Source organism: Papilio polytes, unplaced genomic scaffold (assembly GCF_000836215.1).
Source record: "Papilio polytes unplaced genomic scaffold, Ppol_1.0 DF824180.1, whole genome shotgun sequence".
In the NCBI taxonomy this organism is placed as follows: Eukaryota; Metazoa; Arthropoda; class Insecta; order Lepidoptera; family Papilionidae; genus Papilio; species Papilio polytes.
Genome location: NW_013525024.1, coordinates 1,679,301 through 1,693,981, shown reverse-complemented (window position 1 = coordinate 1,693,981; position 14,681 = coordinate 1,679,301). Strand labels below are relative to the sequence as shown.

General features: G+C 33.0%; 3 protein-coding genes across 3 annotated transcripts; 1 reads left to right on the top strand and 2 right to left on the bottom strand.

The window, feature by feature from the left end:
• Positions 1-1,141: 1,141 nt before the first annotated feature.
• LOC106111134 lies at positions 1,142-9,654 on the top strand. Its single transcript, XM_013293125.1, has 5 exons — positions 1,142-1,467; positions 7,279-7,519; positions 8,253-8,386; positions 8,668-8,817; positions 9,130-9,654. The coding sequence occupies exons 1-5, from the start codon at positions 1,368-1,370 to the stop codon at positions 9,279-9,281; spliced, it is 777 nt and encodes a 258-aa protein (XP_013148579.1). The 5' UTR covers positions 1,142-1,367; the 3' UTR covers positions 9,282-9,654.
• A 206-nt stretch (positions 9,655-9,860) lies between these two features.
• On the bottom strand, positions 9,861-11,490 carry LOC106111139 (protein takeout-like). The gene is made up of 6 exons (XM_013293130.1): positions 11,414-11,490; positions 11,135-11,224; positions 10,909-11,056; positions 10,676-10,809; positions 10,284-10,436; positions 9,861-10,114 (listed from the first exon to the last, which is right to left on the bottom strand). Exons 1-6 carry the CDS (start codon positions 11,481-11,483, stop codon positions 9,963-9,965), a joined length of 747 nt encoding a protein of 248 aa, XP_013148584.1. The 5' UTR covers positions 11,484-11,490; the 3' UTR covers positions 9,861-9,962.
• A 935-nt stretch (positions 11,491-12,425) lies between these two features.
• Positions 12,426-14,460, bottom strand: LOC106111133. The gene is made up of 5 exons (XM_013293124.1): positions 14,277-14,460; positions 13,781-14,027; positions 13,086-13,219; positions 12,754-12,894; positions 12,426-12,639 (listed from the first exon to the last, which is right to left on the bottom strand). The coding sequence occupies exons 1-5, from the start codon at positions 14,380-14,382 to the stop codon at positions 12,488-12,490; spliced, it is 780 nt and encodes a 259-aa protein (XP_013148578.1). The 5' UTR covers positions 14,383-14,460; the 3' UTR covers positions 12,426-12,487.
• Positions 14,461-14,681: the final 221 nt, after the last annotated feature.

The following is a 14,681-nucleotide window of genomic DNA, read 5'->3' as shown; positions in this document are numbered from 1 at the left end:
CATGTTACATTTTATTATAAGAGATAATGACTACTTTATCGAATTGCACGAAGTACATTGATGGTTGCGTACAGTGAATATTTATTTAGTGCGATGTTAGCCATCAATGTAATTTGAAATGGAGATGACTGTTTCTGTTCGACCTTTGTTCCAGACTCTCATTCAATTGACGTGTGAAGAAGTATTGACCGATAGATAGATAAGGATGTATAATAGTAAAGATTTAAAAACGTACTCATTGAATTTCTCCTTTTTAATTATTACTCATATCTGTAACTATTGGTTGTAATTTATTAAAGTGATGACAGTTAATATCTTTTATTTTATGGTTAATACAAAATTAATTGCGTTTTATTGTAAAATGTTTATATTTTATGGCTAACATTTTAAACGTATTTGCGTGGTTTGGAGTTACTTAAAGGATAGCCAGATTATGTATTAGATTGCTATCGTTAGTAGATTTTTGACACTGTCAGTTAGTCTCTTAGCTTAACTTGAAAAGTTTTTTTCAATAGAAGCGCTGCACTAATCTCATACAAAAGAAATTGTATGTCTTCCTTGAACAGTTCTTCGAAAATAAACAGTTGAAGTTGCAAATAAAATCCTATTATTAAATTAACACGTTCATCATTGTTAGATCAATGTACACGGAAATCGTGACGGTATAATGTATTGAAATTGCATTTGTTTATGCCCTCATTGTTCTTAGACTCTTCATGGTATCAGATGACATAAGGAACATTAGTAGACGCGTTCAGCATGAAGCACTAACAACTACCCACATCAGCGGACACGTGCTGTTTGTAAATAATCACCTGCAAATCACAAACGTGGCCTTAGTGTAATTTACCTAGGAAAATTGTGAAGATCCAGTAAATTGCATGTCTAATCACATCTTGTATAGGTAAAATCGCATTTGCAGTTGTTGCAGCTCTTTATCAGAGTCAACTTTACAAATTACTGGAACATAATACGTTATTTTGTGTATAAATACGTTTGATATGCAATTCGGCAAGTCATTACAATTTACCTGGTTAAAACTCAATCGGATGACATTCAAGATTTGCCGGTGACAAATACATCGACTACGAAGTGGGGTAACCGCACGGGGATGTCGAAAATCTCGCCCGAATATAACACATCGGTCACTTGCTTTCACTTCAAAGTACAGAGCGGGCCACGACGCCCAACAAACTGCGACGCGTCTATTTACATCCGAGGTTGTACTACTACGGACGCGGGAATAAAAAAATACGAATTATAAAAAAAAATATTAATAATCGACAACGAAAAGTGATATTGTGTTTAAAGTTAATACAAAATAAATTATAGAGTAAAATTAAAAGAAATTGTATTTTTATAAAAATATGAAAATGGCTGACCGATGCTTTAAATTACTTTTGATTCTTTGTCTGTCAATTATCTGGCAAAATGGAGAAGCTGCGGAAAATGAAAAGCCAAAGTTGCGTAAGTATCTATCTAAATAACATTTCATTTCATATTCCATAAATAATTAACGACGACATGTAAATACTCGTAATTATTAAATTATTCATTACAAATTATTGTATTTATTTATCTCTCAACTTCAGCTCTACACAATAGTAATTCACACGAACATCAGTTAATGTGGAGAATTTTTTTTTTAAACTTGAAAAAAGAAACAACATTAGTGGAATTATTAAAAAATTATTTTAACTTTTTATAATATTTCCGTTTGAAAAGTTCCTATTTAATCTTGACTTTTCCGAATTAACACAATTTAAAGGTTTAAGTAATTCTTGTACATGTACACAAAAATTGCTTCATTAATCCACGCCGTTCACTATTTATTTTATATTTAATTCTCTCTAGTATCTGTAGAGAATTGTTTACCGTCGTACTTAGATACTATCTGTCGCCTATTGATGGCGAAACATTTCTCTCGGTTTAGCAACGCTTACAATAATGACGAAAACTAACCTTTACCTTATTATGCTGTATCGAAATTAACATATATTATATTCTGATATAACAATAGAAAGATTCTTGTTAAATTATCTGACATATAGTTAGGCAAAACATTCTCAATTACAAGGTAAAAAATACACACTCTTGTTAAGAGACAAGCTTTTATGCAATAACCTTGTCAATCTTATCTTAGTCTTACTTCATACTAATATTATTAATGCGAAAGTTAAGATCGATGGTTGTTTGCAGCCTAAACTGATCAACGGATCTCTATAAAATTTGGCATAGATGTAGAGGATAATCTGAAAGAACATTAGCTAATTAAATTTGTTTCGTTTTTTTATTTCCACGCAGACAGAGCTGTGGGCGAAAGCTAGTCATAAATAAAGCAATTTTTAAAGTCTGATACGTCGCTATCTATTTAATTATTTAGAGTTCTTTGGGAATATTTTCGTGTTACCAATAAAATTGCATATGTTTTTATTTGGACAGTGAAAATATTCGTATTTTAAGTACCTCGGGTCTTCCAACTTTGCAACCTAGGTTGTGCTTAAAGAATCAGTTGTATTTTCTGCGTTAAGTCATTCGTGCCAAGGTCACTTGTGTTACAAGTCCCTTCCGGTGACAAAATCTCGTACTTACAGCAAATTGGTAGTAATTTTGTAAATTGATTTTTCTATAATTTTGATGTTGTATTTAAGTTGAAATATGCAAAACTCCTAACATTAAAAGCTCTTTAGTATTTTATGAAGGTTTTATAAACCTATAAATAAAATCAACTACTATAAATATCCTATAATTATGCGATTTACATACGCATGAGTTTACTAATGAATACAAGTATATGCACCTCATGTGTATGGCAGTATTTAATTGCTTTTGTTTCTCTTGTTTATGAAGCCAGCTACAACAATTCTAATGCACAGGTAAATTGTAAATTTAAAACTGACGTTTGTGGGCATCTTTTTCTGTTAGACCGTATAGATCTCAGCCTTCCTTACGTATTGAAATGTACAGTTTACTGTTTAAATAAAACTGAAGGTGTCAGTTTTACATTTGAACTATTGAGTAAAAAGTCACGTAGAGTAGGAAAACTGTACAGTTACAATGTTGGCTATAAACGTTCGTTTTAACTGAACAGTCTGAGTTTAAGGTTGAAGCTTTGCAATTTAAACTGAAGGTGTGTAGCTGGCTTTAAAAATAAAACTGTTTATCTGGTTTCTTCTAATTTGGACTATCAACTCGAACGTGGTATTTAAATATGTATTTAGCTTTAGACGTTGTAATGACGTTCTTTAAAACAGGACCAAATTTTAAAGGTAATCAGCAAACAATATAATATTGAACTAAAGTTTTCCTTGTTTGGTGATGTGGAAGGTTGAAAAGTTTTCAATGTCACGTCATGTTTAAGTGCATTCATAATTCCAAATAAAGTCTATTTATTCTGAATGAGTTTGAATGGATTTTTAGGAAACAATACTTTTTACTGACTTAAATATTCGATTTATCGACAGCTGAACATTTTTTGCATTTGCAAATTCTTCTGCGTAAGAAGTGTATTTAACATTCTTACATCGAATATTTTAATGCCATTAGATATGATTATAAAAAAAGAATATAAATTAGTTATATGCATAATTAATAAAGTTTTTTCAGATCCAAAATAAGTTTTACAATTAATGTATTAAAATTAATACCTAAAAGTGGTCCACAATCAGGAAAACGTTTTAAGTAGTGTAAATTTCCAGGCCAACCTGTTTTCGATATATTTTTTTCTACTTAAAATAAATCCTTACTCAAAGTTAAAAATGATACTAAAATAAGATAAACATCACTATACAAACCGGTAAATCTATTTAGTTAGTTTCAAATGGCTATAAAAACATTGAATCCTGTTAAAACATTTACCAAATACAGAAAATGTTATGTAATTTGCCTGTCTTTGCTAGAGTAAAATAATCACACACAAAGTCGTTCTCGCATATTTTACTTGGAAGAGATTTTAAATAAAGCTTTTCATGAAATTTACGAGAAAAGGAATACATTTCTTGAGGGGATTTAAAATAAAATAAAATAAATAGACTTTTGTGAAGTCTAACAGGAAAAGAGATATTTTTAAACCGCAACTAAAGAGCTACATTTAACATTAATAAAACAATCACGTAGTCATAAATAATCACTCAATTCTAAACGAGATATTGTCCTCTGCTGAGTAAACATTGCGACGAGCTTAGTGCGTCTCGGCTCTGTCATCTCTTTGTCTTCTGTAACCTCTTACTAAAATTATAAATGCGGAAGTTTAGATGGATGAATGGTTGTTTGTTAGAGTTTGTAGCCTAAATGGCTGAACCGATTTCAATTATATTTGGTATAGTTGTAGAGGATAGTCTGGAAGAACACATAGGCTACTCGCTTTTGTTTTTTTTAATCCCGCGTGGATGGAGTCGCAGGCCAAAGCTAGTTAACAAAATCTCTGTAATTAAGCAGGCGGCATATTAAAAATTGCTATCACGTAAAACGTACTACGTACTATTGCTGTAAAGACACTGAAATCAAACACATCGTAAGCCTTAGTCACCGAGCTATATTGAACACTTCCATTATCCTATTCCGTTATCCTTGTGATTATTAAGGAATTAGTACGATAAAAACAATGGGTCGTGAATTTTAACAGGCAAGGCTATGACTAGACCCACCTTGAAGGTCCGATGCTGGTTAATTTACGATCGGACTATGTTGCTCGTATTGAATAATATATTACTGGGTGTTGAACTGTCCAGCCTTAGATGTCCTTATGTATAGTCTGTGTTTAATGGTCATGAATACGTGACATGAATGAAGCGAACTATAGGCCTATTGGGACATCCAATGCCCACAATCACAAAAACACTTCGGCATTGACCTAACAATTGGTGCAAGTGGGAAAACCGTTGTATACGAAAGCGCTGTTATGCTAGCACACGTTATATAACGTTATTTAACACTGCAAATATTGATATAGTTAGCGGTTACGATTACTTTAAATGCTAATAACTTTTTAATCGTCGGAAATATTATATTAAGCAATGAAACTTCTAATGTAAAAATCAAGTTATGAATTCAAACCTGATGGAAAGAATTGTGTTCTGACATTATCAACCAACCAAGAGAGGTTTATATTCTACAGCTTCTAAATAAGGACTAAGTATGGACTTGAATCACTAACAAATATTTGGTTATTCGTTATAGCCACATTATTTCAACTTGTTCTGTTTTCCAGGGAAATAAAAGATACACGAATATGTACATTATTAACATCTAAGTTAATAAATGTATAGTCTATCGCTATTTCCAAATCATCTTAAATTGTCAAGAGACAGTCTGGCAAAGACGCAATCGCTTCCTCCGAAGCCTTGACATCGGCCCGCGTTGCGTCAGCGTTTTGCGAAACTGTTTTTCGAAGTATCGTCACGCTTGCGATCCTACGCCCTTTTTAGTGATAAATTCGAACTTTTATGGTGATATAATTTTATGGTGGTTTTTACTTATGGCAAAATTTTGTAAGTCCTGAGGTCTTTCCATCTTATGGGGTATCTACCTCGTGTCGTGTCTTTTTTTATATGAACCAAGAACCGCTCAATTGAAACATCATCATTGCTTTTATGTCATTTGTATGATTAAAATATAAATTAACATAGTGGACAATAAATTAGCATTCTAACATTTTAATGAGTGTTATTTAAAACTCAGTATCCTACCCTTTATTGCACCAGTTTTATAAATTCTATTTTAAAATTTTAGCACATAATAATTTCTTGAACTTGAACGATGATCGCGGCGAACAAGCGTTTCTCGTACAAGGTCATCACATAACCAGACTTACATAATACACAAAGTGGTCGCAACTTGTAGGCCCACTTTAAAATTTGTTTTCTTATCAACGGCGTGAAGCGCGGCGACACGATTCTCGACTAAGATTCTCTAATTCAATAAATATAGAAACTCTTTCTATCATATTTGACTTACCTTAGTAACGATTTTTAGAAGAAAAAAAATCACTTTAATAGTCTGTTGAATTAAACACAGTACAATTTACATTATTGGCAGGCTATCCCCTAGTTTTATCAAAGCTGAGCTGTTTACGCTGCAGGTCGCAACTAAATTGATGTACAGTCACGGAATTTTGCGGTATTCCACTTTAGGTAAAATTGTCTTGTTATTTGCATCGACAAACTTCTCTTCCCACGAATAACTAAACAGATAACGGGGAGTGGTGGTAACGAAGAAATAATAAAAATAAACTAGCCGTGTATCACTAACCGACTTTCTTTAATTTGTATTGATTTTTGTTCCTCGTCGCATTTTAAATAGGCAAACGATTGTAGCTTTTAAGTTGCAACACAGCGTATTTTCCCGGCTGTATCTATATAAAAATAAAATTGTTATTTGTCTTTGTTGTATAATAAACATGGAAGAGATTGTTTTATCAATGAAAATTTAATAAGCTATTTAAGAAATCAACTTATTATTAACAAGGTGTGTAATAGAATTGACCCTTGCTTTAACAACAATAACTTAATGCAATATACATTTTAGTTATGCAATGTAATGCAACATTGATCAATTTGCATTTGCCACACATAATGGTCTTAACTTGTGGTTACAAGATTATGTTAAGTTACATTAAGGAAAAAATAACTTTCAGAAGTAATTTCACCATTCTATGTATTACAAAATATCTGATCAAGCTATTACATACTTGTCATTTTGTTACACTGTAAACAATTTTTGATACAACCATTTTTTATGTATTTAAATAATATCGGAGAGACAGAATTAGCGAATTCTGGGTTCCGTTTTTATATAGACTTTAAAGGTTAAACAAAGTTAGCCATATTTAACATAATTCGATATACAATATTTGGGAATGCTTTTAACAAAACGGAGGTTAATATAATTACATATTTACATTTAAATATTTATTATTATAACAATGACCTTAAATTAAGGAAAACAAGGGCGGATTTTATTAGCATTACTCAATATTGGTTAAAATTGGATTGTTTTTATTTTTCTTTTAACTAATTAAACATATTGTTGAAGAAGTCATCATCATCTCTCTGATTTTATCCCACTCACATAGTGACTAATATCCTGGTCCTTAACTCTTAGTCGTTACTTCCTTCTTGATCATGTCATCTATCAGGCAATCCATCCATCACTTCCTACATACCTCCAGCATTGTTCCCCTCCACATTTAAAGATCTCCTTATCACATCCTTGAGTACTTCGATAGACGTGTCTAGAAAGATTTTAAATTATCTTAATACATGTGTGTATTTTTTACAGCCGACTATCTTCCATCCTGTCAACGAAGTGACCCCCAGCTAGACATCTGCATCAAGAACTCGTTCAACAGTCTGCGGCCGCACCTGGCCCGTGGTCTCACGGACCTCGGCGTGCCCCCAGTTGAGCCACTGCTCATTGACCGTCTAGTCATGGAGAACTCCGCGGGACCAGTGAGGGTCACTGCTGCCTTCAGTAACATAACCGTTATCGGACCCAGCAACTACACAGTAACTAAGATCAGGTCAGTAATATCAGATTTTCAGATGTAATAATGTAAGCCGTATGTCAGCTCTCGTGTTTGTATAATTTTGTAATAACTAAATTTTTGCTTAGTGGATATTAATGCTATATTCCAAGACAAAAATATGAGAAAGAAAAGTATTTATCTTCAATCTTTTTGCTCAATCTGGCAAGTTCAATACCGTTATGTTTTTTATTAAAAAATACTAATGAATAAAAATCTGATCTCAACAATATTATTCCATCTTTAATTATTAAATATATCTTAATGTATTTCAAAAGAAGATACTAACTCATATGAAAGCGCAAGATCAAAATGTCATTGACAAAACTCAAGTATCTGTTGCGAAGTGTGATTTAATTGTGCAATGTAGTCAAAATAATAAATATTTTTAAGATACTGAATAGCTCGAATAGGAATTTTAAACACCCCACATATTACGGAGAAATATGGAACTATTTCTTTTTTGTACATTAGGATGTGACATAATAAAAAATGCGATTGTAGCGCCTCCAGGTTAGACCACACATTATTGTAGAGTTTAGTATTAAAGCATTACTATGTTCTTAATGACGCTTAACTCATATTTTCATCATTACCACACTATGCGTCCCCACCGAAGGAGCTCGGAGCCTCACATAAAGCAATTCAATTACTTAGATATATACATTTGTTATGACTAAACGATGTATTTTAATTATTTTTACTTTAATCAACTCTACACATGTTTCAGGTCTGATTTAAAGAAGATGCGTATCGATATGGGTTTGGCGTTGCCGCGTATCGAGGTGTCCGGCCACTACGAGGTGTCGGGTCAAGTTCTACTCTTTCCAGTACGATCACAAGGAAACTTCTGGGCTGCATTCAGTTAGTGTCATATATTTTTAAGTAATCAGTAAACATATTAAGTGTATAAACAGTTATTACGTAGAAAAACTTTTGACATTTGTGAAAGGATTATCTAAAAGTCGATATTAATAGAAAAGAAATAAGAGATTACGAGTCAATTTTACCTTTTCAATTTTTTTTAAATTGCATAGCCATTGCTTTTTAAATATGTTATTTTGTCAGATGCATAACCGTATAATTTAGCAATACAATGTAGAAAACAAGCAAAATACAATATAAAACAATGCGTTCTTTTTTAGTTGATGTTGCGGCGATAGTTAAAATCTATGGAAAGGAGATTGAACGCGACAGCGAAAAGTACATGTCTATCGAAAGATTATTAGTAGATTTCAAACTGAAAAACTCTCGTTTTAAAGTAAGAGATACTGTCAACCATGGGAGCGTTATTGGTAAGTATTGGTAAACAATCTTATTACAAATATATTGCCTTTGTTTTGTTAAGCGCCTAGCGACTAAAGTAAAAATGTTTATCAAACACTTTCAGTGTTTAACAAAAGCGCCAAACAAATACTATATAAAGCCCACTGTACGCCCACTTGCTATATATAGTTTTACAAACGTTTGCAGCTTAAAAAATCCTCTTTTAATTATACTGGACCGAGACATAATTAAATCTCATTATCTAATATACGTATTCTTCTACCGCTTGCTAAATTGATTTATAAACAGACGTTTTTAATCGTACAATTTGAAAATTACAGGTGAGGCGATGAATCAATTTCTCAACAACAACGCACCGGAAATCATAGAAGAAATGAGACCTGCCGCCTCGCTGGCAATCGCTAAACATTTCCAGACGTTCCTCAATGCTGCTTTCAACAAGATCCCGATAAATCTTTGGCTTAAACCTTGAACAGTATATTAAAATTACATTTAATCAGTGATATTGTTAGAATAAGTATTTTGGTGTTGATCTAACACTGTGCAAATAATAAGAAACTTAACAGATCGTGGTTTAACCACTTTTCAAGCTGTGATCTTTTACTTATTTCTTATATTTGCTTTATTTCGTCTTCTAAGTTGTGTTTTAACTACAGAGTGCCGTTTTTTTATTTATTTTTAATGCATTTGTGTGCTTTTATTAAACCGTCCGTGTTAATATTACTCAATTTAAGAGACATTTAAAAGCTTTTATCATCAGATAATGTGACATGTAAGTTAGTTGTAATTATTTATTTAAGTTCAATGTGAATTTCTCAAGAAGTACATGATTTAATTTACCTATTTAAGATACCAATGATAAAATCATGTTTTATTACTATAAGTAGATGTAAAATTTATCTTAATAAAATTGGAAAAACTCACCTTGTAATTAGTGTAACTCGTTTGACCGATACACAGAAAAGTAGGGCAAAAGACGAGGCAAATAAATAAATGTTTTATTAACTAATTAATAGACTAGAGACAATATACACAACAAACAGATATTTGTAGATTAATCGTAACACAGCCGAACAATCCCCGCATAAAAATATATTTACATCTCTTTTATTCTTAAAAAAAGGCAATAACATTGTCTTTATACACATTCCTGCTATCTTAAGAATATATCATCTGCTTTTAGCGTACCAAAAGCATGATCAGCTAACGGCTTCAAGAAGTCACGAAGAGCTTCCTCCATCGGCTCTTGAAATTCCTTTGCTAATTTCTGCCAGTTCTCATTAAGAAACGCATTCATTGTAGTACCTGGAACCAATTATATCTATTAATATGATAAGAATTTCAAAATTTAGTTACCAACTTATCAGAGGACAGAAGATACAAAAATGTTCTCACACAATTTACAAAAATAATGCTTACTCTCGCAGTTATTGATTTAACTACCGAAATTCATCTATTATAATATGTTACTTACCCAATTCACTGTCTCCATCAAATAGATTCTCTAAGTTCATAGAAGCGGATCCTACATCAAATTTGACATCGAGTTTTTCACAGGCGAGAGCGTCGACATCGTTCTCACGATGTAACCTGCCCAGGGCGATCGTCAGGACCGCGTTGATGTCACCTGTGGATTACAATTAAATATTTTCTGTAACAAAACTAGTTTGGTTTTAATATTAATTGATGTTTAGGGTACACACAATTGGCAGGACTGGTTAGAATGGACAGAAAACACAGAGATACTTATATTAACACCACTGCCAGATTCCTCTACAGATTGATGTAGATTTACATGAAGGGATCCTTAATGACCATTGTAATACCCTAAATGTGAACGATTTTGAATTAAGAAAGATGTGTTACCATATTTAGCTGAAAAATTTCCATCTCCTTCTACAGGTAACAACAGAAGCTTCCCAGATAGATTGTAATGTCCTTTCATTTTTAATTCAGGTATGAACAACTTGGCGATTACTTCGTGCTTTGCTGAATTAACCCTGTAATTTGTACAAAGTAAAATTATTATACCTTTAAAGGTTCAAGTAACTACGGTAGCTAGTAAGACAATAATTCGTAAAATTGTAAGAGCAACCTACTCGACATTAGTGATCCGCATACTGGCTGGTCCTTTGACGGAAACATTAGTGTAAGTAGACGAAATAGAAATCGGTCCTGCTGATTGTTGAATCGTTAATGTTGGTATCATCAGCGGCTCGCAAGGAGGAATCCCGTATTTTGGTATACCTGGAAATTGTTACAGAGTTATCTTTTTTCATTTATTATAAGTTAGACTTTTGTTTATATTAGAAAAATCAAACATACCTGTAGCCAGTTCAGGTATGTAAACGTTAAGTGCGTCTTTCAGACATTCTGATAATGCTTCTTCATCCCGTGGACACATAAATCCGCCGACTGTAAATATCAATTAGATGAAGAAATATACATATCGAGCCATCCGCATTGGGCTAGCGCGGTTAAGGCAACCTGATAAAGAGTTGGCTGAATCCTCTAAATGGAAAAGATCGGCATAAGAATTGTTAGTCTGAATACAAGTCACTTTTATTCAGTAGAAGGTTTATTAGATTTAGAAATAATACTCACAGTTAATATAAGATTCATCGCTACAAAATGATCTATTAAAAACAGCAAAGAACCACATTAACCTCCACATTTTAAATCCCAACTGATTCTTACATTAATGTAGATCAAATGAAAATTAAAATGATGTTTTTCTATTTAAGTAGTTACTTCAAAACGTGCTAATGTTCGTAAAGATATATCTATCTTCATTATTTATCTCACGTTCATTACACGCAATCAAAGTAAATGATATACTATTATGCAATACAAGATTATCAAGTTGAAATAAGGAAAACTGCCTTATGATTACTTAATTTCTTTCAAACTGAAAACATTATTACATAAAAAACCTTAGTATCAAGAGATCTAATTGTACCTAATATAGTCTTACATCACCGAGTTCGTTCACAAGGTCTAAAGGAAAGGCCCCTACCATTTACTTACATTGCAAAACTCAAGAGTCAATGAACTTTTAAAAAGATTCTGATTATAGCCAACGATACAATAACGAAACAAATGAATGCTAACTTATTGATCAATAGAATATTGTCAAACAATCATTTGCATAATTAGAAGATTGTCTTTTGTTAATAAAAAATGACTGTGACAGTGCAATATGCACCTTTTATAGTGTCGTCAGATTTTCGACCTAGAAATGAATTAATTATAGAAAAATAAACTTTCTGCCAATGCGTTAAAGTTGTGAATTGTTTGTATGCGTTATTGCAATGTTGTAAGTCGATGACGTAAGAGGTAGGCCTGCAGGCCGGTGCGGGGCAGTCGCCGCGACACGCTGGCACACTTTCCTCAAATGACACTCCATTGACATAGTCATGTTGTGACAGTGTTTACATAGCACGGATTACGTTGTGTGTGTTGATGTATGTCAACCTTTTCGGTGAAACGTCCTTGACCCTAAATGACGAAGCTTATGTAATTACTGGGAGTAATGTATGAGAGCTTTTTGTGGAAGTTTAAGAAGCAATAAAAATTAAACATAAATAATTTATTTTAAATATATCATATAACATTTACAACAAAATGAACTAATAAATTACATTATAGTCAAATTAGATACATGAGTTAGATAATAATCTAATTTGGGAAAACCATATTAGATGGGATTCGTTTGAGGAATTTGTTTGCGATGTCTTCTAGGACCATCGCGAGAGCTGTTTCCACAGCGGGCTGCACTTCTTTTGCTATCTCTGAAGAATGCATTCCTATTAGATGACTGGTTATCATTTCTGAAAAAAAAAAATTGCTATTTTAATTCCATATGCTTCTATCTGGCTTTCACCTTTGATTCGGTTTTAATCTTTTTAGGCCAATATCGTATACGGTCTATAGTATATTCCTACCCATTTCATGTGTGGTCGAGTGAGCCTCCATGAGGTCAGCACTCAGATGTCCTGCACACTTCAGCTTGACATTGGCGTCGCGGACTACTATTCTTTTGTGGACCTTCGCACCGACCGCTTCTAACGCCGCCGTACACAGAGCTGTAAATTGCAAGTAGAAATATTATGCGGAACATCTTAACTAAAACTAAAATTACATTATTTCTAGGATTTTACATTGCTATGGTTCTAAAGATAGCTAGGTCTGCTAAAATTCGAGCTAGTTGTGAAAAATTAACCTCTGTACAACCAATATTTACTATTTCTTTTAAGTTGTTAATGCAATATCTTACTAAAGTTAGCGGCCATTTTTCCCGTGGATTCCACAGGCAGCATCTGGAACTGTCCGATGACGACGTATTCCCCGGTCATGGCGAGATGCGGCAGACTTATGTTCGTATTAACTTTCAAATCTTGTGGGTAAACGCTGAAAGAAAATTGCTTTTGTAAAATTTATGTTTTTTTTTTCTACTATCTAAAATTCCGAGCGTCATGAAACGTATCTATCTCCATTATAGAAATTGTTTTGTTTATTTTAATGTACATTTACTTCTGATTTTTCCAAGAAATCATATTATTCTGATTAAATGTACTTATAGATGTCTTCTACCAATACTGGGTATGTAAACAAAATATGCCTTCATCTAAAGATGGTTAGAAAGGAAGCTGTTAACTAAATCACTATCAAATGGCATCGCACCAAACCTATATGAATTTTAATATAAAGTTATTTAACTCTAGCTGTTGCTCGCGACTTCGTCTGCGTGAAATTAAAAAAAAAATACAGCCTATGTTACTCACCGATAACGTAACTTTTTAATGGTGAAAGACTTTTTGAAATTGATCTAGTATTTTCGGAGTTTTTTAAATACATACAAAAATCCACATCTTTCCTTTTTATAACATTAGTGTAAATAAATATTGCAATTTGCCTAAACTAGTTTCAAGCATCTATTTAATCTGAATTCCAATAATTTCAAATACTTACTCCAATTTATTGAATGTGTAATTCGTAAGTCCCCTGAGTTCGACATCGGAGAACCACGCATCATACTTGAAGCCAGATTTGGGAGCATTGTGCTGTCTTAGTCTTATGTTGGGTATCTTCAGAGGTTCGAGAGGCTGTATGTTAAGAGAGGGGATGCCGTGGGCCAGCACTTTCCGTGCTTGTTCCGCCATACGCTTTATACAGTTTGCGATATCCGGGTCACTGTAGTGGCACATTTTTGTTTCATCTGTAACAATAAAATCATCATCTCCCTTACCTTTTCTTTACTTAAAAATATTTTGCACTACTTTATCGTACCATTACATTTTTTATATTCTGATGGATTTTAATGAGACGGTGCCTATTCTAATGAATTTAATAATTAAAACAGAATCATCTGCATTTGCTATTGTCAACGGGAAGAGGTCGCTTCACTATTTCCGCGAATTCAACCGCTTGCTTGTTTGTTACGATACAAAAAAAAATATATACTTACTATTGTTTTCATGTTCTTCATTGTGAACATCCGTTGTGTTAGTTATGCTTCTTCCCGCAACGTTTTGTGCACAAATAACAATAACACAAATTACTAAGTATTTCATATTGGAACGAAGCGTCCGATACGATTGAATTAACGCTAAGAATACTTCCAATGATGTTAAACGCTTTTATAATAGATGAGAACTGGTCGGGTTTATACCATATGTGTGCGGCCTCGGCTCTAAGGTCTGCAGGACATGGCAGGTACACACGACTGGATATGTGACTAATGAGACCGATCTGCGTACTTGTGTTATTTCAAAGTCATTTCTTTTTCCGGAAACAAACACATGTTTGCATTAATTATCTGTGCTAGTATAGGACTAAATATTACTACTCATACTGAAGGTAGAACTAGACC

What these genes read in the sequence shown, in the direction of transcription:
- LOC106111134 (XM_013293125.1), top strand. Translation starts at nt 1,368, where the DNA reads ATGAAAATGGCTGACCGATGCTTTAAATTACTTTTGATTCTTTGTCTG. An exon ending in AAATGAAAAGCCAAAGTTGC is followed by an intron (nt 1,468 to 7,278) that starts GTAAGTATCTAT and finishes TATTTTTTACAG; the next exon opens with CCGACTATCTTCCATCCTGT. An exon ending in AAACTTCTGGGCTGCATTCA is followed by an intron (nt 8,387 to 8,667) that starts GTTAGTGTCATA and finishes GTTCTTTTTTAG; the next exon opens with TTGATGTTGCGGCGATAGTT.
- LOC106111139 (XM_013293130.1), bottom strand. Translation starts at nt 11,483, where the DNA reads ATGTGGAGGTTAATGTGGTTCTTTGCTGTTTTTAATAGATCATTTTGT. An exon ending in CATACCTGAACTGGCTACAG is followed by an intron (nt 11,057 to 11,134) that starts GTATGTTTGATT and finishes AACAATTTCCAG; the next exon opens with GTATACCAAAATACGGGATT. An exon ending in AAATTTTTCAGCTAAATATG is followed by an intron (nt 10,437 to 10,675) that starts GTAACACATCTT and finishes TGTAATCCACAG; the next exon opens with GTGACATCAACGCGGTCCTG.
- LOC106111133 (XM_013293124.1), bottom strand. Translation starts at nt 14,382, where the DNA reads ATGAAATACTTAGTAATTTGTGTTATTGTTATTTGTGCACAAAACGTT. An exon ending in TACACATTCAATAAATTGGA is followed by an intron (nt 13,220 to 13,780) that starts GTAAGTATTTGA and finishes ATTTTCTTTCAG; the next exon opens with CGTTTACCCACAAGATTTGA. An exon ending in AAAAATGGCCGCTAACTTTA is followed by an intron (nt 12,895 to 13,085) that starts GTAAGATATTGC and finishes TGCAATTTACAG; the next exon opens with CTCTGTGTACGGCGGCGTTA.